The following is a 23,395-nucleotide window of genomic DNA, read 5'->3' on the forward strand; positions in this document are numbered from 1 at the left end:
CGAAACTGCACCACCCTCCCGATCTTTAAATCAAATCTCAAAACCCATCTGTTCCGCCTCACCTACTCTCCCCAACTCTAAGCACTGTCCCTCACCCACTCCTAATGTATTTTATCTGGTCTGTTTTACCCTTGTTGGTGTTTTTACTCTTGTTTGTGTTTTTTGTACAGCGACCTTGAGTGTCTTGAAAGGCGCTTATAAATGAAATGTATTATTATCCCATGAGCTATACTTAGGGTGTTCACAACATTAAAATCCTTGTTTGCTGGTGTTATCCAGCGTACGTCCTCCACATTCGTAACAATCTGAATGACAGATGTAGACAGACATTTGTCTTGTGGCTCCACACTGTGAGCAACAAGCAGACGGCTCCCTCACTCAGAGTCTCGACCCCTCTGCTTCCCTTGTTGCTTATGGAATCATAAGCAACAGAGGTCAGAGGTTTGATCAGACAGAGCAGGGGCACTGGTGTGGATTCATTAATTAATCCTTACAGTGGGCCAAACAGCAGACAGCTAAAGCATGGATAGACAGTAGTGGCAATTGCCAGTAAGAGTTATATATTGTAGTTAGTCTTGGCACTGCTAAATGCAGACGCAACAGAGAATACTTACGAAAGAACTCTGAGAAAAAGGATATGATATTGATAAATAATATCTTGCAATACCCACCGTGTTTGTGTAGTTAGTGAGAGCCCCATAATTCCTCAAATGCTGAGGGATTGTGGAATGAGCCTTACAAGACAGAGAACCTGTCCATGTTGAGACTAAATGTTTGAGTTCGTCAAATCTGTGAGAAACTGGAATCTTCTGTGAATGAAAGATTTGAGTGGAAAAAAGTGAGATGCTTCACATCACACAGACAAAACCACTGTGGCAGGAAATGAACTTAGATGTATATTTAGATAACCAATCAGATTTGAAGGTGTGGCTTTGATGACCACGTCATTATCTTCACTTACAAAGTAAGTAAGAGGTCTCCAACAAGAGACAGTGTCAAGATGATCACGTTATGGCTCACACTGCTTCTCCTTCATCAGGCCTGTAAGTGATACGTTGTAATGACTGTGTGTAGCTGTTTGGTTGAATGATTATTTACTGTTTAATTTATTCTTCCTTTATACCTGTATCTAGATACGCTGGCTCCAGTGACCCAAGTTCAACTTGGTGAACCTGCAACCATCATGTGTTTTTCGCCGGAAATTTTAAACACCCGAGTCTTCTGGTACAAGCAGAGTGCTGGTGATGCTTTGAAATTAATTGTGATACTGCAGAAACATACAAAGCCTGAGTTTGAAGCAGAGTTTTCAGCTTCTAGATTTGATTTGAAAGTTAGTGAGAATACAAGCAATCTGACCATTTTGAGGACAATTGAAGAAGACGAGGGAATGTATCACTGTGGGGTCCTGGAGTTTACTGTGATAGCTTTGAGTTCAACCTATTTGTCCATCAAAGGTAATTATGTGATTTGTTGCTTTATCCATTTAAAGCTGCATTATGTTTCTATTTCTAACCATCTCTTAAGTAAAATTTGAAAGGATTTTTTTCATTCATTAGACATTTACAGTTTAATATAAATTCATGTATCATTTGTATCATGCAGGAAACACTCAGAGGACATCAAACTACACTGTTGTTCAGCGGCCGACAGTTTCTGATCCAGTCCGTCCAGGAGACTTGATGACTCTGCAGTGTTCAGTCCTCTCTGACTCTGAGAGTCAAACGTGTCCAGGAGGTCACAGTGTGTACTGGTTCAGAGCCGGATCAGATAAATCTCATCCAGACATCATCTACACTGATGGACACAGACGTGGTGGATGTGACGAGAGATCTGACACTCAGAGAAGCTGTGTTTATCGCTTCTCTAAGAACGTCAGCTCCTCTGATGCTGGGACTTACTACTGTGCTGTGGCCACATGTGGAGAGATACTGTTTGGAAACGGAACAAAACTAGAGCTTGGTCTCGAGCTTGGTATGATTATTGATGATTATTAAGTTCAGCACTGGAGGTGATCTTCATAATATTTTATTAACATCATGAATGAAACTTTCTTCTTTGTTCTCTAGAGCAAACAACAAGCTCTGAATTTGTTGCTCTGGTGATAGCGATAGTCTGCCTGCTCATTTCTGTGATTGGAAATATTGTTTTCATCTGTCACCGATCTCCGAGAGCAGCATGTGGACAATGTAAAGGTAAGAGTTGTTTACTGATTCAAACATTTGGTAGTTTTACTTGAAACATTTATTGACTACAGGAAGTGTAACATCAAACAGGAGAGGACAAACCTTCACCTCCTATTCTTAAATGAAATAGAAGATATCCATATCAGCACGTCACTGATATTTTGCACTATTTTGAGCCTCCACATTGCTGTTTATTCCATGTGTGCCTCAATAAACCTGAACAGGATGCACAAGTTATTAAGGACACTGTCCAAAAGATGTTTGTAATGTTATATTTTAAACTAAAATGTGCTGAAACAGCTGAGGATCTGATTTAAAAGTGAGAAAAGTACATAATGTTTCTGTCTTCACTCAATTCAAGGAATAGAAAGCGCCTCTTTGCCAGCAAGACGTGACAACTCCAACCCAAGAATAGAAGATATTGTAAGTGATCAAAGAAAGTTGCATACTGTATAACTTTAACATAACTCCTAACTTGCTGTATACGAACACGATCATGTAATGAGAACTTTATTTGCTGCACAGACTGAAGGTGGACATGATCTGAACTATGCTGCGTTGCATTTTCACGGCGGGAAATCTACAAGAGGGAGGAAGACTAAAGAGTTAAAGACTGAAGATGGTGTCTATTCTCAAGTGAAACGCTCGATGTAAATGTCTATGAAAACATGTGGGGGGTTTTATACGACTGACCTTAAAGTGTCTAACATGATTGTTGAGAGGAAGCAGACACTACTGTTTCTGCATCTACTTCTGAATGCATAAAATGACCCTTTATGTTACAGTGAGTTGATCCTTCCATCTTTTTATGTTTCACATCCTGTTGTTGTGTTTTAATGTCTTTTTAAATAATCTGAAATCTTTAGTAAAACCTTGTCATGTCTTATTAAAGCATAAATATCTTTTTGTCTTTCTTTCACGTGCGTCTCTGCTTTTCCTCAGTGATATTAGGTGCATTTACTTACAGCATTTAAGACACAATTAAACAAACAGGTTAAACAGACAACAGAACACATAGTAAGAAAAAGGAAAGAAATGCACTTTTTCATTATATAAGTTTTAAATATTTGTTGTCTTTGTTAAAGATTATTTAAAGATTTGGACTGTAAAGAAACTGAAACAGCTCAAATTTTAGTGACTGATAAATGTCACATCTGACGGTGCTTGAAACACGAGGGACCACCAGGAAGCAGCTTAATGCACGTTAGTTCTCTGGGGTGAGTAAAGCCACAGGTTTTGGTTTTCAGCAAATACTTTTTTTAAAGATTCTTTTGAGGCCTCTTGCCTATATCCTGCATTTGTTGGTGCAGCACAAACCTCGTCACACGATCCCAGGCGCAGGTTGAAGTCTTATCTTTGGCAGTCAAACTGTCGCAGGCTTCTCTCGGATGTTTTTCCTTGTAAACAGTGCCAACCTTTCAGGACAACTGGTGCTGCTTGAATTTCAGCTCACTTTATGGGTGCAGGGCATCTCCAGTTAGAAAGTCCAAGGCATATGAGAATAAAAGAGACTTTTTTGATTTGTTTCTGTATTGTCTGAAGGAAACAGGGGTCATGGGGGCATGTTGGGTGTGATCTTCACTTCTTTTATCTAAGATATACTTATTGTCCTTTCTAAGGATTTGAAAGAGGTCCTTACTTGTTCACTGCTCCCATGTTTAAAGTGCTTGACGTTCTCTGTATTCAGTATAACTGTGTCTGCCCAAAGGTCTGCGTGGTCTCTGTCGACTGAGGATAAATGAGAAAGTATTTATTCAATATCATCCCCTACATGCTGAATGAAGTAGAAGCAGTGTGACTCCTAACACGATCATCTTGACACTGTCTCTTGTTAGGAGAACTGTTAGTTATGATGCGACTGAACATGGTGACATGGTCATGATAGGTCAAACCTTCAGTTGCATCTCATTGGTTATGTCACAGCCCGGCTCTTAGACTGCGACAAAAACGGGAGACACATGGGTATACTAATCAAAGAATTAATTTATTTACAACATAAATAGTCAAAACCAACAAAAACATGTAGATATGAATAATCTGTAAAGTTAGTCGTGTGGGGTGTGGATGGGTGTAAATGTGTTGCATGGATGTTGTGGTGTAAAAACAAAGAAGAACAAACAAAAGAGCAACGCAGAGGTGTGTGGTGATAGGAGGTCTGCCCAGAGACTGGCTGCTGCTGCTGCTCTGGCTTAAATATATGAGGCACACCGGGCCCAGGTGTGTCCCATTCTCCTGATTAGCCTGCCACCAGGTCTGCAGTCCTGGAGACAAAGAGCAAAACAGCAGTAGAGCCTACCAAGTAGAGGGGCCGTGACAGTTATCACACAATATACAATGAAAGAGCATTTCCTGCTACACGGGTCTTGTCCTGGTTTATGTGAAACATACAACCTCTAAAGAAAAAAACAGATGTGGTTCTGAGACGTGTGATCTCACCACAATGTCTGAGACGCCTCCAACATGTTTGTTTGCAATGTACTCTGCTGTTACGGCCACCGCCTACACCTCCTTGTGCACCGATCAGCCATAACATCATGACCACTGACAAGTCGAGTGAATAACATTGATTATCTTGTTACAATGGCCTCTGTCAGTGGGTGGGATACGTCCGGCAGCAAGTTAATGTTTTGTCCTTGAAGTTGATGTGTTGGAAGCAGGAAAAATGGGTAAGTGTCAGGATGTTTGTGACTTTGACAACTAAACAACTGGGTCAGAGCATCTCCAAAACTGCAGCTCTTGTGGGGTGTTCCTGGTCTGCAATGGTCAGTATCTACCAAAAGCAGTCATAGGAAGGAAAACCAACGACAGGGCCATGGGTGGCAAGGGATTATTGATGTGGATCATTTGGAGCGAAGGCTGGCCTGTGTGGTCCGATCCAACAGAAGAGCTACTAAAGCTCAAATTGCTGAAAAGGTTAATGCTAGTTCTGATAGAAAGGTGTCACAACACACAGTGCATCACAGTTTGATGCGTATGGGCCTGACTTGCTGCAGACCAGTCAGGGTGCCCATCCTGATCCTCATCCACCACTAAAAGTTCCTACAATGGGCGCATGAGCATCAGAACTGGACCACAGAGCAATGGAAGAAGGTGGCCTGGTCTCAGGAATCACGTATTTGTTTACATCATGTGGATGGCTGGGTCCATGTGCGTCGTTTACCTGGGGAAGACATGGCACCAGGATGCACTATGAGAAGAGCGCAAGCCGGCGGAGGCAGTGTGATGCTTTGGGCAATGTTCTGCTGGGAAACCTTGGGTCCTGCCATTCATGTGGATGTTACTTTGACAAGTACCAACTACCTAAATATTGTTGCAGACCAAGTACACCCCTTCATAGAAGCAGTATCTCCTAATGGTGTGGCCTCCTTCAGCAGACTGCAAAGATCCTTAAGAAATGGTTTGAGGTTTGAACACAACAAGTTCAAGGTGTTGACTTGGCCTCCAAATTCCCCAGACCTCAATCCAGTCGAGCATCTGTGGGATGTGCTGGCAAACAAGTCCAATGCATGTAGGCCCCACCTCGCGACTTACAGGACTTAAATGATAATATAATGTAATGTTATGCTATGGTGTATATGCACGTATAAGAGTACGGCTGAGTGTGTAGTTTTTTCCTGAATATTCCTGCCCACCTGTGCTGCTGGCCTGAGAAGCCTGATTGGTGCCAGGCCCAGACAGTGCAACATTCAGAAACTGGGTTGTAACATCTGCACTGGACATCAAAACACTTTTCAGCCAGACTAAGGGAGTTTCAAGGTCAGGGACATACCAAACTATCAAGTACTGCTTTGGCTTGTTGTTGAACGGGCACAAAAAATGTCTGACACCTGTTACTGGATCCCAATTCGCAGCCTATCTGCAATCTCCACCACCCCCCAAACACCCCATATGTGCTTGTTTGTTCAAGTTGTGATGTGAGAGACTGCTTTCCATTCCTAACATTTAATGAAAAGAGGTTATAACCTCATAGGTATAGTTTTAAACTAGGTCCGGGAGCAAAGACCACACCTCAAACACATCCCATTTCAGCCATGTTTGTGTTTAAGCACACCTTATTCAGTCCTTACCCCTTTGACTCTGCCTTCACATAAACTGTGACCGACATGACAGAAACATGCTTACCTTTACCATAGATTAGGAGCTCCTTCTCGACACTTCAGACAGCAATCTAATAAAAGATCGCCAAACTCTAAGGGTCGGGGTCCTCTCCATCTCCTCTCACACAACCTTCACAACTCATAATGTATTAATTCCTCTCTTTGTGTAATGATTTTTATATTCTTAGGAAGGTTGGAAAAATGCATTTAAATCTGTGATCAGATCGATGGTCGGCAGATCTCACTATTAAAAAAAAAATCAGTAATCGGTATCGAGTAAAATCCTGATCTGGGCATCCCTGGATCATACTTATGGAAGGGTTTGGAGATAAAGGATGTGATGATTAAAATTAACTTGCAATAGCCACCATGTTTGTGTAGTAAGTGAGAGCCACATAAAGAATACCACATTAAAACACTTAAAGAGAGTAATACTAGTAAACACCTGTCGAGTCTGGATTTTACAGTAAGCTGTTCAAAGATCTGCCCCCTCCTCTCCCGTCTCCTCATCGATCTGTACATGCAGTTGAGGTCCGTCAGTGTGCGCGCAGCTGAGAGTGGAGTGAATTACCCCCTATGTTTACCAGCTGTTCTGGTCGAAAGAACGAACATAACAAACAGGCAGACTTCTCGCGCAGACCTGTAACCTCTCTATATAACCAGGCCCTCGCTGGGCCATTCCTTCCAGAGAGAGAGGCGCAATGCACGATGGGTGTTGTAGGAAAGTAGAATGGGTTTAAACCACAAGCTGTTTGTACAACTTTCTCCACAGCTAAGGCCAATTTAAAATAATATTGCTTCTATTGATTGCGGAGAACACCAGCTTTGACTGACAGTGGCTTTTTCCAGGGATGAATTTGTCCTTTAAGGTTGAGGTTTACAGTCGGATACGTAAGCATTTATTTAATACATGAATCCAAATATAGTGCCCATGTGAGGAAAAGAAACAACTATGATATGTTATGATTACCCAGTCTGGAAAATTGCATCCTTAAATGCTAATGGATTAACAGTAGGCTATATTAAAAAAACCTAATTAATCAATAAATAGATTCACTTACCAATAATGAAAACTGTGTTTTACTTAAATAGTTTTCTAAGATTTAAAAATGTTTCTAGACATTTCTGTGTGGTTTCACTGTTTGGGTGGCGTGACTGCAAACAATGAAATATTTGAGCCAAAACCCGTGTTCACACCACCCTATACAATGATTCAATTTCATTAACAATTTCTTATCCTACTCCTCCCCTATCTGTTCAGCTTATTTCTAATGTCCACTGGTAATAAAGCACATCAAACGTGAAGTATGAATCTTAATACTTTCTTCAAACCATGTTTTAAGTTATGATTTAACACCACTGGCGCATCACCGGACCTGTGGCGGCCGTGGCCCCGAGGAACAGGCCCCCGCTGTGGATGGCGTCCTTTATTTTTCTGCATGGAAGGTGGCAACCCCATGGCCAAACAGGAATGTGATCGACATCAGGGGGAAAACTTGAGTCCTCATCGGCAGGGCATGCGAATCATGGAGACCTTCGATTGCTTTTGGGGATCAAAACAGACCCACAACTTATTGTTGTCATAGAAACAAAACCCACGTGCAGCGTTCTCTCACTGGGTGCAGTGTTTTTTCTCTCACAGCAGAAGTGCTTCATCCCAGCTCTCTCCAGCCGCCCTGCATGACTAATGTGAGCTAATGCTTGTGATGATTTGCTGGTTCGCCGGTGTAATTTGACGTTTGGTCACGAAGCACAATGCCAGAGTCATGCAGTGTATTTATGTTAGAGCTAGTTGGCTAACCTTAGCATGCTCGCTAAAGTTATAACTAACAAAATACTATCCGAGTGTGTGTGTCAGTTATCTAGCTTGACAAATAACTTCGCCAGCTAACATGACAAACAATGTTGATTTTGTAAATTATGTAGCAGAACAAAGCAAATGTGCATAACTACCGATTGTTTTCTATTAGCCAATATCATTGCATTACCTGCCCAGGCTAAGGTTAGCCAGCTACCGTTAGCTTGTCTGCTATCGCAGACGATTTGTCAGTTCGGCAACGTAGCAAAACACCCTTGAGTAGATAACATCAGCCAACTCGCACAGACTCTCTGGGCTGATCTGGCTGGTAATTGCGTGGATCTGGCATTGTGCTTTGTAACCAAATGGCAAATTACTCAATGTAGTTATGTTGGAGCTAGTTGGTAACCATGCTAACCTTAGCATGCTCGCTAACGTTATGACAACCAAAATACTATCCGATGTGAATGTCAGTGTTGTCAGTCTAGCATGACAAATAACTTTGCTACCTGACATGATATTAACTGAGGTGTTATGACAAACAGTGTTGATTTTGTAAAATATGATGCAGGTCAACATGATACCGGTCAATGAACACGTCTTATAATTCCCCAAATGTTGTGGGAACGTTGAATAAGCCTGACAACAAAGAGAACCTGTCCATGTTTACAGTAAATGTTTCAGAGTTCCTCAATCACTGAGAACCATGAATCTTTTCTGAAATTAAATTAGAGTGAAAAAAACTGAGATGCCTCACATCACACAGACAAAACCACTGTGGCAGGAAATGATCTTGTTTTATATTTAGACAACCAATCAGATTTGAAGGTGTTGCTTTGATGACCACGTCATTGTATATTCAAAGTAACTAAGAGGTCTCCGAACAAGAGACAGTGTCAAGATGATCGCGTTATGGCTCACACTGCTTCTCCTTCATCAGGCCTGTAAGTGATACGCAATAATGACTGTGTCCAGATGTCTGGCTGAATGATTATTTACTGTTTAATTTATTCTTCCTTTATACTTGTATCTAGATGCGCTGGCTCCAGTGATCCAAGTTCAACTTGGTGAACCTGCAACCTTCACATGTGATTCACCTTATATTTTAAACAATGAAGCCTTCTGGTTCAAGTAGAGTGCTGGTGATGATCTGAAATTAATTGTGAGACGATGGAAAAATACAAACAAAGTGTTTGGAGCAGAGTTTTCAGCTTGTAGATTTGATGTAAAAATTCATCAGAATATGAGCAATCTGACCATTTTGAGGACAGTTCAAGAAGACGAGGGAATGTATCACTGTGTAGTCCTGGAGTGGAATAAGATAACTTCGTTCATGACATATTTGTCAATAAAAGGTAATTATGTGATTTTTTTGTTGTTGTTGAAAGGATTTCCAATTCATATACATTATATCCTAATATGTCAAATTAGAAATATTACTCCATGTTGGCAATGTTGAGATTTGACCCATGATTTAATTTGACATCTGAACAATAGGTTCTTACTGCTACATTTCATCATGTCAAAGCATTTTATATTGTGTTTATTTTACTTTTGAACGTCTTCAAATACACAGGAAACACTCAGAGGACATCAAACTACACTGTTGTTCAGCGGCCGACAGTTTCTGATCCAGTCCGTCCAGGAGACTTGATGACTCTGCAGTGTTCAGTCCTCTCTGACTCTGAGAGTCAAACGTGTCCAGGAGGTCACAGTGTGTACTGGTTCAGAGCCGGATCAGATAAATCTCATCCAGACATCATCTACACTGATGGAAACAGACGTGGTGGATGTGACGAGAGATCTGACACTCAGAGAAGCTGCGTTTATCGCTTCTCTAAGAACGTCAGCTCCTCTGATGCTGGGACTTACTACTGTGCTGTGGCCACATGTGGAGAGATACTGTTTGGAGACGGAACAAAACTAGAGCTTGGTATGATTATAAGTTCAGCACTGGAGGCGATCTTCATAATATTTTATTAACATCATGAATGAAACTTTCTTCTTTGTTCTCTAGAGCAAACAACAAGCTCTGAATTTGTTGCTCTGGTGATAGCGATAGTCTGCCTGGTCATTTCTGTGATTGGAAATATTGTTTTCATCTGTCACCGATCTCCGAGAGCAGCATGTGGACAATGTAAAGGTAAGAGTTGTTTACTGATTCAAACATTTGGTAGTTTTACTTGAAACATTTATTGACTACAGGAAGTGTAACATCAAACAGGAGAGGACAAACCTTCACCTCCTATTCTTAAATGAAATAGAAGATATCCATATCAGCACGTCACTGATATTTCGCACTGTTTTGAGCCTCCACATTGCTGTTTATTCCATGTGTGCCTCAATTAACCTGAACAGGATGCACAAGTTATTAAGGACACTGTTCAAAAATGATGTTTGTAATGTTATATTTTAAACTAAAATGTGCTGAAACAGCTGAGGATCTGATTTAAAAGTGAGAAAAGTACATAATGTTTCTGTCTTCACTCAATTCAAGGAATAGAAAGCGCCTCTTTGCCAGCAAGACGTGACAACTCCAACCCAAGAATAGATGATATTGTAAGTGATCAAAGAAAGTTGCATACTGTATAACTTTAACATAACTCCTAACTTGCTGTATACGAACACGATCATGTAATGAGAACTTTATTTGCTGCACAGACTGAAGGTGGACATGATCTGAACTATGCTGCGTTGCATTTTCACGGCCCGAAATCTACAAGAGGGAGGAAGACTAAAGAGTTAAAGACTGAAGACGGTGTCTATTCTCAAGTGAAATGCTCGATGTAAATGTCTATGAAAACGTGGGGGTTTTATACGACTGACCTTAAAGTGTCTAACATGATTGTTGAGAAGAAGCAGACACTACTGTTTCTGCATCTACTTCTGAATGCATAAAATGACCCTTTATGTTACTGTGAGTTGATCCTTCCATCTTTTTATGTTTCACATCCTGTTGTTGTGTTTTAATGTCTTTTTAAATAATCTGAAATCTTTAGTAAAACCTTGTCATGTCTTATTAAAGCATAAATATCTTTTTGTCTTTCTTACACGTGCGTCTCTGCTTTTCCTCAGTGATATTAGGTGCATTCACTTACAGCATTTAAGACACAATTAAACAAAGAGGTTAAACAGACAACAGAACACATAGTAAGGAAAAGGAAAGAAATGCACTTTTTCATTGTATAAGTTTGAAATATTTGTTGTCTTTGTTAAAGATTATTTAAAGATTTGGACTGTAAAGAAACTGAAACAGCTCAAATTTTAGTGACGGATAAATGTCACATCTGACAGTGCTTGAAACACGAGGGACCACCAGGAAGCAGCTTAATGCACGTTAGTTCTCTAGGGTGAGTAAAGCCACAGCTTTTGGCTTTCAGCAAATACTTTTTTTAAAGCTTCTTTTGAGGCCTCTTGCCTATATCCTGCATTTGTTGGTGCAGCACAAACCTCGTCACACGATCCCATGCGCAGGTTGAAGTCTCATCTCTGGCAGTCAAACTGTTGCAGGCTTCTCTCGGATGTTTTTTCTTTTAAACAGTGCCAACCTTTCAGGACAACTGGTGCTGCTTGAGTTTCAGCTCACTTTATGGGTGCAGGGCATCTCCAGTTAGAAAGTCCAAGGCATATGAGAATGAATGGGACTACTTTTTTGATTTTTTTCTGTATTGTCTGAGGGAAACAGGGGTCATGGGGGCATGTTGGGTGTGATCTTCACTTCTTTTATCTAAGATATACTTATTGTCCTTTCTAAGGATTTGAAAGAGGTCCTTACTTGTTCACTGCTCCCATGTTTAAAGTGCTTGACGTTCTCTGTATTCAGTATAACTGTGTCTGCCCAAAGGTCTGTGTGGTCTCTGCAGGTCTTCCTCACCTGGTATTAGATTTAGGGACGAGGCCAGTTGGTGGAGAGTTCCTCCTGCTATAAACTCCTCGGGGGTGATGGTGATCCTGCAGGCCCAGAGGTCATGTCAACTGAGGATAAATGAGAAAGTATTTATTCAATATCATCCCCTACATACTGAATGATGTAGAAGCAGTGTGACTCCTAACACGATCATCTTGACACTGTCTCTTGTCAGGAGAACTGTTAGTTATGATGCGACTGAACATGGTGACATGGTCATGATAGGTCAAACCTTCAGTTGCATCTCATTGGTTATCACACAATATACAATGTAAGAGCATTTCCTGCTACACGGGTCTTGTCCTGGTTTATGTGAAACATACAACCTCTGAAGAAAAAAACAGATGTGCTTCTGAGACGTCTGATCTCACCACAATGTCTGAGACGCCTCCCACCCGTTTGTTTGCAATGTACTCTGCTGTTACAGCCACCGCCTACACCTCCTTGTGCACCAATCAGCCATAACATCATGACCACTGACAAGTCGAGTGAATAACATTGATTATCTCGTTACAATGGCCTCTGTCAGTGGGTGGGATATGTTCGGAAGCAAGTGAATGTTTTGTCCTTGAAGTTGATGTGTTGGAAGCAGGAAAAATGGGCAAGTGTCAGGATGTTTGTGACTTTGACAACTAAACAACTGGGTCAGAGCATCTCCAAAACTGCAGCTCTTGTGGGGTGTTCCTGGTCTGCAAAGGTCAGTGTCTACCAAAAGCAGTCATTGGAAGGAGAACAAGTGACAGGGACATGGGTGGCCAGGGATTATTGATGCTCATGTGAGCAAAGGCTGGCCTGTGTGGTCCGATCCAACAGAAGAGCTACTGTAGCTCAAATTGCTGAAGAAGTTAATGCTGGTTCTGATAGAAATGAGTCAGAACACATAGTGCATCGCAGTTTGTGGCACATGGGGCTGCATAGCCGCAGACCGGTCAAGGTGCCCATGCTGACCTCTGTCCACTGCCGAAAGCACCTACAATGGGAACCTGGGCAAGAGAGCTGGATCACGGAGCAATGGAAGAAGTTGGCCTGGTGAAAAGAATCTTGTTTTCTCTTACATCATGTTGATGGCCAGGTGTGTGTGCGTCGCTTACGTGGGGAAGACATGGCACCAGGATGCACTATGAGAAGAAGGCAAGCCGGCGGAGGCAGTGTGATGCTTTCGGCAATGTTCTGCTGGGAAACCTCGGGTCCTGCCATTCATGTGGATGTTAATTTGACCCGTACCAACTACCTAAACATTGCTGCAGACCAAGTGCAGCCCTTTATGGATGTGGTATTTCCTAATGGTGTGGCCTCTTTCAGCAGGATCATGCGCCCTGCCACACTGCAAATATGCTTCAGGACTGGTTTGAGGAACACGACAACAAGTTCAAGGCGTTGACTCCAAATTTCCCAGATTTTATTTCAATCAAGCATCTGTGGGATGTGCTGGATAACCAAATCTGATCGTTGGAGCTACTTACAGGACTTACAGGATCTGCTGCTAATGTCTTGGTGCCAGATACCTCAGCACACCTTTAGAGGTCTGGTGGAGTCCATGCCTTGACGGGTCAGGGCTGTCTGGGCCACAAAAGGGGATCCTACACAATATTAGGTAGTCATAATGTGATCATAATGTTATGACTGATTGGTGTATGTATGTGAGTACAGGTGAGTGTGTATATATTCCCGGATATTCCCGCCCACCTGTGCTGCCAGCTGGAGAAGCCTGATTGGTGCCAGGCTCAGACCAGTGCACCAGTCAGACACGGCCGATCAAGGACTCGTCAGTTATGGCGCAGCTTCTGACTGAGATTAGCTCGCCTCGTTTAGAGTCCTGAGTTAGTTTTTATATTGTGTCTCTTCACAAACTGGCTTGTAAAATCTACACTGGACATCAAAACACTATTCAGCCAGGCTAAGAGAATTTCAAGGTCAGGAACATACCAAACTATCAAGTACTGCTTTGGCTTGTTGTAGCCACGCTATACTTGGTACCATCACCTTCAACCATCACTTGGTACCATCATCATATGCTTGTTGGCTCATGTTGTCATGTGAAGAGGCCCTTCCCATTCACAATATTTATTGAAAAGAGTTTTAAAATGTTCTTTACCATTGACATTGTGTAACCTCATAGGTGTAGTTTTAAACTAGGTCCGGGACAAAGACAAAGACCACGGCTGGAACACATCTCATTTCAGCCATGTTTGTGTTTAAGCAGACCTTATTCATTCCTTACCCCTTTGACTCACGAGAGAAAACATGCTTACCTTTAACATAGATCAGGAGCTCCTTCTCAAAGCGTCAGACAGCAATTTAGTTAAAGATCACCAAACCCCAAGGGTCGGCATCTTCTCCATCTCCTCTCACACAGCCTTCATAGCAACCTTAGTTGGTCTCTGCCATCCACACTCTCCGGCGCCAAGCACTCATCCACCCATATGATAAGGCCTTCTCCCTCCAGCAGTCCCAGGGGATATATCCAGTCAGGTATCTGCGGGACAGCGGCCATTCTTTCTGACCCGCTCAAGACTGGGGCGCCCTAACAAAAGGCAAAGTGACTGCAACCTGTCCTTGTCAACACTCTGACCGTCCCAAACCTTAAACACATCTGAGGGGACAGTAGCTCACCTGAAACAAGCTCAACATCCGGTTCCACCGTTCTGACATCAAAAGAAAACTTTTCTAAATGTTTCTGGCTTCCCAGCAAAACATCAATCTCCACTCCACAAGTCCAAAGCACTTCTGGGTTCCCAGAGTCAGATCCACAGTATTGCCGATGACCTCTGGCATTCTGGTTTCACCACCATTTTTGACAAATCTTCACCAGATCCTGATTATCCCATGAGCTATACTTAGGGTGTTCACAACATTAAAATCCTTGTTTGCTGGTGTTATCCAGCGTACGTCCTCCACATTCGTAACAATCTGAATGACAGATGTAGACAGACATTTGTCTTGTGGCTCCACACTGTGAGCAACAAGCAGACGACTCCCACAGAGTCTCGACCCCTCTGCTTCCCTTGTTGCTTATGGATTCATAAGCAACAGAGGTCAGAGGTTTGATCAGACAGAGCAGGGGCACTGAGGTGGATTCATGAATTAATCCTTACAGTGGGCCAAACAGCAGACAGCTAAAGCATGTATAGACAGTAGTGGCAATTGCCAGTAAGAGTTATATATTGTAGTTAGTCTTGGCACTGCTAAATGCAGACGCAACAGAGAATACTTATGAAAGAACTGAGATAAAGGATGTGATATTGATGAAATATATCTTGCAATACCCTCCGTGTTTGTGTAGTTAGTGAGAGCCCCATAATTCCTCAAATGCTGAGGGATTGTGGAATGAGCCTTACAAGACAGAGAACCTGTCCATGTTGAGACTAAATGTTTGAGTTCGTCAAATCTGTGAGAAACTGGAATCTTCTGTGAATGAAAAATTTCAGTGAAAAAAAGTGAGATGCTTCACATCACACAGACAAAACCACTGTGGCAGGAAATGAACTTAGATGTATATTTAGATAACCAATCAGATTTGAAGGTGTGGCTTTGATGACCACGTCACTATCTTCACTTACAAAGTAAGTAAGAGGTCTCCAACAAGAGACAGTGTCAAGATGATCACGTTATGGCTCACACTGCTTCTCCTTCATCAGGCCTGTAAGTGATACGTTGTAATGACTGTGTCTAGATGTTTCGTTGAATGATTATTTACTGTTTAATTTATTCTTCCTTTATACCTGTATCTAGATACGCTGGCTCCAGTGACCCAAGTTCAACTTGGTGAACCTGCAACCATCACATGTGATTCACCTGATTTTTTTTACAAAAGCGTCTTCTGGTACAAGCAGAGTGCTGGTGATGCTTTGAAATTAATTGTGATGCTGCAGAAACATACAAAGCCTGAGTTTGAAGCAGAGTTTTCAGCTTCTAGATTTGATTTGAAAGTTAGTGAGAATACGAGCAATCTGACCATTTTGAGGACAATTGAAGAAGACGAGGGAATGTATCACTGTGGGGTCCTGGAGTTTACTGTGATAGCTCTGAGTTCAACCTATTTGTCCATCAAAGGTAATTATGTGATTTGTTGCTTTATCCATTTAAAGCTGCATTATGTTTCTATTTCTAACCATCTCTTTAGTAAAATTTGAAAGGATTTTTTCATTCATTAGACATTTACTGTTTAATTTAAATTCATGTATCATTTGTATCATGCAGGAAACACTCAGAGGACATCAAACTACACTGTTGTTCAGCGGCCGACAGTTTCTGATCCAGTCCGTCCAGGAGACTTGATGACTCTGCAGTGTTCAGTCCTCTCTGACTCTGAGAGTCAAACGTGTCCAGGAGGTCACAGTGTGTACTGGTTCAGAGCCGGATCAGATCAATCTCATCCACACATCATCTACACTGATGGAAACAGACGTGGTGGATGTGACGAGAGATCTAGCACTCAGAGAAGCTGTGTTTATCGCTTCTCTAAGAACGTCAGCTCCTCTGATGCTGGGACTTACTACTGTGCTGTGGCCACATGTGGAGAGATACTGTTTGGAGACGGAACAAAACTAGAGCTTGGTATGATTATAAGTTCAGCACTGGAGGTGATCTTCATAATATTTTATTAACATCATGAATGAAACTTTCTTCTTTGTCCTCTAGAGCAAACAACAAGCTCTGAATTTGTTGCTCTGGTGATAGCGATAGTCTGCCTGGTCATTTCTGTGATTGGAAATATTGTTTTCATCTGTCACCGATCTCTGAGAGCAGCGTGTGGACAATGTAAAGGTAAGAGTTGTTTACTGGTTTAAAAATGACATTTCAGGGGTTTATTGCCAAGTAGGTTTCCACATACAAGGAGTTTGCGTAAGTGTAACTCTATTTACAGATTCTTAATAAGAATGTAGAATCTGAACACACAGGACTTTGGTATGAGAATTGTTCTGGTTTCTGTTTGTACTACATTTATAATACTGACCAATCACCTATCAGGAAAAAACGTCTGTATGCAGAGCAAAAGCAGGCAGAACACAATGTTTCGTTATGACATCCCGGCTTTCATCGGTGGTCATCTGACAATATGTTAGCTTCTTATTAATCTCTGCAGACGGACAGCTAACAATCTGCTCTTGTTTAAAAATTCAACCAATCAGCATTTAGATTTCCCGACTTCCACGAATGCATCAGATATGATCATTTTTACTTTTCACAAATCTGCACTATGATGTTGTTATGTCCACAAACTCGTTAATTAAAGTAAATTACAAGAAAATCGGTTTATTTTTCGGGTTCATGCCTCTATAGTAAACTGAGGCTCACCAGAAACAGATGAACAGGCGTTCTTCTAGGGGATTTAATGAACCAAGAAATGACAGCATTTTGTTGACATATCTGAAGGGGCGATTTTTGCTTCACTTTTGAACTGAACGCGAAGTCGCTTCTCAAGTTGCGAATTGGACTGTAAACCATGCAACGCACAGTAAATGAAGTGCTGGGTGGAAGTTGTTTATCACTAACTGTGGGTCACGCCTGAATGCCCAAAAAGAGGTTATATCGGCTTCAGATGATGGTCGATGGGTCTTGAGATTGTGGTAAAAATAAAAATAGAATATATATATATATATATAACATATTTTACATATGCAATCAATTTGGCACTATAATTTCCTTTGGGATTAATAAAGTTCTATCTTACTTTATTTTCTATTATTCAAATGTGTTTTTGAATCACGTTGGTTAAAGTTTGTTTCATTTTAAAAACTGTACACATATTTTAATTTAATTAAGTTTCATGGCCTCGCCTTCCTCCTGAAACAAACAAGCACTTACAAGCCATTTTGCCATTCAAAGGTCAGACCTTAGTCGCGATTGGCTGACTGTATTTGGAGTGATAGCCCCAGAGCGGCCGCACCGCACTGTCACTCCAAAGTTGTAGAAAACATGACTGCTCTGGGATCGGTTATTCGGCCCTATATGTACGAGCCAGAATCACCAGGAGGTATCAGAATGGTAAGTTAAAATCTTGACAACGACTTGACTTCAAGCTAGTGCAAGAAGGCAGCCTGAGGTGAATGACGATTGGTCGATTTCAGCGAAAGCAAGGTTCTCCTAGAAACCTGCAGCTGTTCTGAGCGGCCCGTTTCAGAGGCGACCTTTGTAAACATGTAACTCTGGAAAAACACGGAATTCACTTTTTCTCTATGAACAATAAACACCCAAACATGTGAAACCCATGCACAATATGAGAATATGCATTTAAAAGATATGGCCCCTTTAAAAAGAATAACATATACATATTAAAGAGGATTATAAAAAACATGTACAATATATATTTGGTTTAAGAATGAGCTGTATATTCTGCACAGGAATGTGCACTACTGCTGCTGCTACTAAATAATGTTTGAATCTTCCTCAGTTGTGGTTGTTGCCATAAGTAATAGGACTTCATCATACATGCAAAATATATTCAAACTTCTTCATCCTTAATTATAAATATTGATGTTTTTTCTGTTTCGTGATCCTGCAGCCGTTGCTCTGCAAAAGAACAGCAACCTTCAAAGCATACAACAGGTAAAGTATTTAAAGGCACGATTAACTTAAAGAAAACCAACATTTAATTATTTTAATCTTCTCATGTCTGTATTTTGTCAGAGCAATAAGGACACACTCGTTTACTCCGCTGTCATCTTCACCCTGATGAGAGCTGACAGCGGGGCAGTGAAGGATGCAACAGCAGTGGAGAGAGAGAGGATCTACGCCGCTGTGAAGGCCTTTAGGTTGGACCAGTGAGTGAATCATTAGTAGGTTCTGTGTGAGCTCGATGATGATGACATTGGTTGGTTTAGAGCTACAGAATGTTTAGTGAGTTTGTGGATGTTAAGTAGTACAGCAGACCATTTCAGTCTTTCCAGGAAGTTGTGGTGTTGCATGGCGAATCATTGTGGTCCCCCAGCGTGTTTTTCCCAGCTGCTCACAGCGGATGTGTAATGCGTTAAACAGAAGAAAAAAAACAGCACAACTTGCATTGCAGTTTTTTTAATAAGCTACCACAGAATCAAGTAGTTTAGGCCGCAATAATCGAATGCCTGTGAAATATTTTATTATGTCTAAGATTCATCCATATGTTTAAAATCAGTTTGATTGATTGTGTTTTTATCAAAATGTTCAGCTGTTGTCTCTGTGTTTATCTAATGTATTAATTTACTAGTTTTGATTTCCAAACAATATTCTATAATTCACAATACATTTACTTTGTCAAATCTTGTCAAATTAAAGGACAGTAAAATATGTGTTACCAGGACTCTAATGTCTCTCTGTAAGTCCACCACCACTTTGATTATGACTGAAATATCAGACCAAACTTGGATGGATTACTGTGAAATATTGTAAATACGTGTTTCCAGAGGATGCTATCAGGGGGGCTTACATGTTTTGTGTTGTTAATGGCAGAATGGCAGGGACATTCAGAGGAAGTAGCGCTAAGATATATGACACATCTGACATCCTGATGTTTGTTTCTTCTTTGTAAATGAATCTAGCATGAGCCTGCTTGTTTTGTTACAGGCCTTTTCTTTGCAAAACATCTTATCATCTTTGGTGACACTCTAAATTTCAGCCATGTGTGCATTGAGACACAAATTTACAGAGAACAAAAGAAGAGTGCGAGAGAGAGAGAGAGAGAGAGAGAGAGAGAGAGAGTAGATGATCAGTGGTTTTGTGTATCTGTCTGCCACAAGTTTCCACAACTGTAGAGCAAAGCACAGCTAACAAAGATATACAGAGATCTTATCTTGTGTCCTGTGTTAAAAAATAAGACATACAGCATAGAAAAGTTGCAGGAAAACTACCTTAAATAAGTTAACTCCTCTGCCTGCTTGTGTCACAGCGCTTTGTAAAGGCCTTTTATATGTCTGCCGTGAGAACAACAAGCAAAGCCACATGCAACAGCTTCACTGACACACAGGCTGCGGTTGGCTGTTTCTCTGCGCGCTTTGACCAACCTTCAAGGCTGTTTACTCAGAGCGTATATGACTGTGACCTTCAACAGGATGTGTAGTGAGGGATGGGGCTGCGTGAGGTTTCTGCAGGCTAGTTTGAGTTGATAAAAGCGAAAGGATTGTTTTAATTTTCTTTTGTGTTAATGTGGCTTTTCTGTGCTTGCAACCAAAGACAGCTACACCGACACGCATTTGTGATTTATTGCAGATGCATATTATTTCATGTTTTGTGGCTATTTAAATGTAACTTCATTGATCACTGTTAATATGGACAGGCTGGCATTAAAACAGTGCTCTAAGTTCACATTAGAACAGACTTTAGGAAGGATATGAGACAACATATAAAGAGCGAAAAGTAACTCAAGATCAGTCTAACAAGCTTCTGGTCAAAAAGACCGAGCTGGGACCAGTGAACTTCTAGCGCCTTCACCCTCTTGGGTGTGAAAAGCACCAAACCACAGAAAAGTACGATAAAAACAGTCATTACAAAGTGAAACTGTACCCTTTATTTACTCGTGTAAGTTGCTATGACATTCCACCTGCCTATTTAAGATCAGTATAAGCGGCAGTGCAGGCCGAGCATCATGGACCTCTAACAGAGAGAGAGGAAGCAAGAAAAGCCCCTCGGTGTTCACACCTCAGTTTGAAGCCAAACCACAGCAGTGCTTCAGTTTCCATGCATCACTTGTTTGTCAGCGCTGGCAGTGAATACGTGTTTGTTTCTTGTGTATGTGCCAGGCGCATGCAAGAGTGCATATGTCGCACTTGCAACGACTTTATGGTCAAACCAGATCTTTTTTGCTAGTCGTCAATATCATGATGGAGCTTAAGGCCACAAACCACAATGCATTGGTCTGAATGTTTTACATGCAGATTTGACCCTAGATATAGCTAGCTTATCTCCAGCCTCTGAACAACGTGTAACGAGGTGATTGTGGTGTTAAACTGCACTGCTATATCTTGGGTTCTTATCTATCATCATTTTTTTGTGGTTTGTGCTCAGATTCACATGAATTATTCCTTCAGATCTAAAGCTGCAGGTCAGAGGAATCAGAAGCTATTGTGCACGCTTCTCATAGGTGATTGTGTTTCTATGATAGCGATGTTCTGCTCCTTCTTTTCTTCTTCCCCCCCGACAAGAAGTGTACCTGGAGTTCTTCCTTCCTTCTAATGTGCTTTGCTACAGGTGGATGGTAGAGTGGGCAGGGCATTATTTATGATGTGTAACATTTCTTGGCTGGCTCCAATTTTTTTAATTTAGCTTCCTGTATTACTGTTATCAATTGACTGCCATGTTAAGCAGCTGTGTATATTTGTTGTGTGCATGTCTCATGTTGCGTTATCTTCATATAAGGCCGTTGTGACTTGTGTCTGTGAAAAGCTTTTTCCTTACTTGCTGAATTACAAATATCTGGATCCATTTTTAAATACAGGCAAACAAAAAATTCCAATTCAAAGCTGTTAGGATCAATATTTTCACAACTCTCAATCTCACTATTACCTGCTAACAAGGCAGTGGGATGCTTATCCAATCCACAGAGAAACAACACCTGACACACCTTTACAATTAAAACTCACCTGTCTGCAGATAAAAACATTTTCCACACATGCTCACAAGGAATAGGAATCACGGGGTAACTCTTGATTCGATACGCGATATGTGGCCCACGTTAACGACAAGATCACGATACAGCGATTCTGCGATAATTGATATATTGCAAGCATGAGTCAGGACGATGATAAATTGCCATACCGATATTTTGTCCCCCACCTAATGCACAGTACTAAACATGATGGTGACCTCCCAAAAGCAGAAAGGGAGCTCTGTTGTTTATGGGCTCAAGAAATCTGGCCTTTACACAGATGTCCATACAGAGTCTGGTTCGGGTTAAAGCAATCATTTTTTCTTTTTTTACTATCTCTCTACCGTTTCTACAATTACCTTGTAATCCAAAACAAGTGGTTTGAGTTGCTTAGCTGCTGTGAGGAAGTTTCTTTTTGTTTCAACCTCGACGACCCCTGTGGACAACGCGGTAAGTCTTCTACGTTAATCACTTTGCTGATCTTGCTCTGCACATGTGTAAGTAAGTAGTCAACCTTGGGCATAGTGTGTAGGTTCACCTCAGCGGTTGAGGCATGCGCCGCATGTGTGGAGGCACGGTCCACGATGACACAGCACCAGATTCCACTCGCTGCGTACATACTTGATAGTTAGACAGAAACTCAACAGCATTGAATTTTATCATTTTATGTTTAACAGCTAACATTCAAACTAATGAGCACACGCAAGCCATCCGATTCATCATGCCTACCATGCTGTGTAAATACACAGTGAATGAAAACATCACAGACATGTGCTCTGTTGTACCAAGTTGCCTCTTTCTCCTTCCTCTTGTGTTCAGGGAAATTATCTTGATTTATGACCCCAATGAGAAGAAACATTGTGTCGTTGTATCATGGTGAGTATGAGCTCAACATTTTTTCCAAGTATCATAAAAACACAAAGGAACATGATGAACAACATTGCTCTTCACATTAAGATGAGACAAGATGTGTGAGTGTCAGAAACCCACCGTGGCACATGAAACGAAAGCTTGCTCTGGTTTTGTTTCATGTGTTTGGGTTGGAAAGATGGTCGATATTTCCACTGTTGTGTTAAACCCCGACATAGCCAGAAGCCAATCAGATCGCTCTGTAACTGTTCCCTCCCACCTGCTATGATTACATTGAAGTGAATCATTTGATAATGCACTCTACATAACAGCCGTCTCAAGTGGAATAACCAGAAAATGCTGCTTGTTTTTTATTTACTGCTGATGCTCAGAGCAGGGCGTAAGTACATAAATGTCAGCTTTACTTCAAATATACATTTAAATTATTGTCATCCTCGTTACACTGGTTTAGAAGAGTGCATGCAGTAATATTACCCTGTTACTAATGTCATATAATGTCTTTTCAGGATGCTCAGATGATCAGAACTTAGAGCAAAAGACTGTTCGTGTTGGAGCTGATGTGAAAATGTCATGTAAACGCGAAACTACAGGAAGCTTGTTTTGGATCAGGATGGGTTCTGGAAACTTTCCTGAGTTCTTTGGGAAAACATACAGCTTATATGGACGAGGTAGTCGCATTACAACCAAAGAAGAGCCTGGAACATTTGTTCTAGAAATTAAAAAAGCAAATTTACAGGATCCAGGACTTTATTACTGTATGAAAACAAATGAAAAAAACTTGATGTTTTTGAAAGGAATAAATCTGACAGTTGAAGGTAAGTGCGCCACATTTTTTTCCTCTATTTCCGAACTTAAAGATGTGAAGTTGGCACTTTTACATAATTCATCTAAAAGACAAACTTAAGTCAAGATTTAATAAAATAGAATAAAAAATGTGTTTTCAATCCCCCAGCACCTCTTTCCCCTTCTGTCCCTCCACCC

At 41.2% G+C, this 23,395-nt stretch overlaps 2 protein-coding genes across 2 annotated transcripts; both read left to right on the forward strand.

Moving 5' to 3' along the window:
- The first annotated feature begins 1,000 nt into the window (after nt 1–1,000).
- LOC138597901 (uncharacterized) lies at nt 1,001–2,837 on the forward strand. The gene is made up of 6 exons (XM_069669457.1): nt 1,001–1,043; nt 1,134–1,454; nt 1,603–1,959; nt 2,067–2,192; nt 2,545–2,606; nt 2,709–2,837. Exons 1-6 carry the CDS (start codon nt 1,001–1,003, stop codon nt 2,835–2,837), a joined length of 1,038 nt encoding a protein of 345 aa, XP_069525558.1.
- A 12,747-nt stretch (nt 2,838–15,584) lies between these two features.
- Nucleotides 15,585–18,753, forward strand: LOC138598522 (uncharacterized). Its single transcript, XM_069670317.1, has 5 exons — nt 15,585–15,627; nt 15,718–16,038; nt 16,627–16,752; nt 18,491–18,534; nt 18,616–18,753. The coding sequence occupies exons 1-5, from the start codon at nt 15,585–15,587 to the stop codon at nt 18,751–18,753; spliced, it is 672 nt and encodes a 223-aa protein (XP_069526418.1).
- The last annotated feature ends 4,642 nt before the right edge of the window (nt 18,754–23,395 follow it).

The sequence above is a fragment of the Semicossyphus pulcher genome, unplaced genomic scaffold (genome assembly GCF_022749685.1).
Source record: "Semicossyphus pulcher isolate SPU_LCO1_2020_fin unplaced genomic scaffold, fSemPul1.0.p SCAF_2, whole genome shotgun sequence".
Classification (NCBI taxonomy): Eukaryota; Metazoa; Chordata; class Actinopteri; order Labriformes; family Labridae; genus Semicossyphus; species Semicossyphus pulcher.

What these genes read in the sequence shown, in the direction of transcription:
- LOC138597901 (XM_069669457.1), top strand. Translation starts at nt 1,001, where the DNA reads ATGATCACGTTATGGCTCACACTGCTTCTCCTTCATCAGGCCT. An exon ending in GCTTCTCCTTCATCAGGCCT is followed by an intron (nt 1,044 to 1,133) that starts GTAAGTGATACG and finishes ACCTGTATCTAG; the next exon opens with ATACGCTGGCTCCAGTGACC. An exon ending in AGCATGTGGACAATGTAAAG is followed by an intron (nt 2,193 to 2,544) that starts GTAAGAGTTGTT and finishes ACTCAATTCAAG; the next exon opens with GAATAGAAAGCGCCTCTTTG.
- LOC138598522 (XM_069670317.1), top strand. Translation starts at nt 15,585, where the DNA reads ATGATCACGTTATGGCTCACACTGCTTCTCCTTCATCAGGCCT. An exon ending in AGCGTGTGGACAATGTAAAG is followed by an intron (nt 16,753 to 18,490) that starts GTAAGAGTTGTT and finishes GTGATCCTGCAG; the next exon opens with CCGTTGCTCTGCAAAAGAAC. An exon ending in ACCTTCAAAGCATACAACAG is followed by an intron (nt 18,535 to 18,615) that starts GTAAAGTATTTA and finishes GTATTTTGTCAG; the next exon opens with AGCAATAAGGACACACTCGT.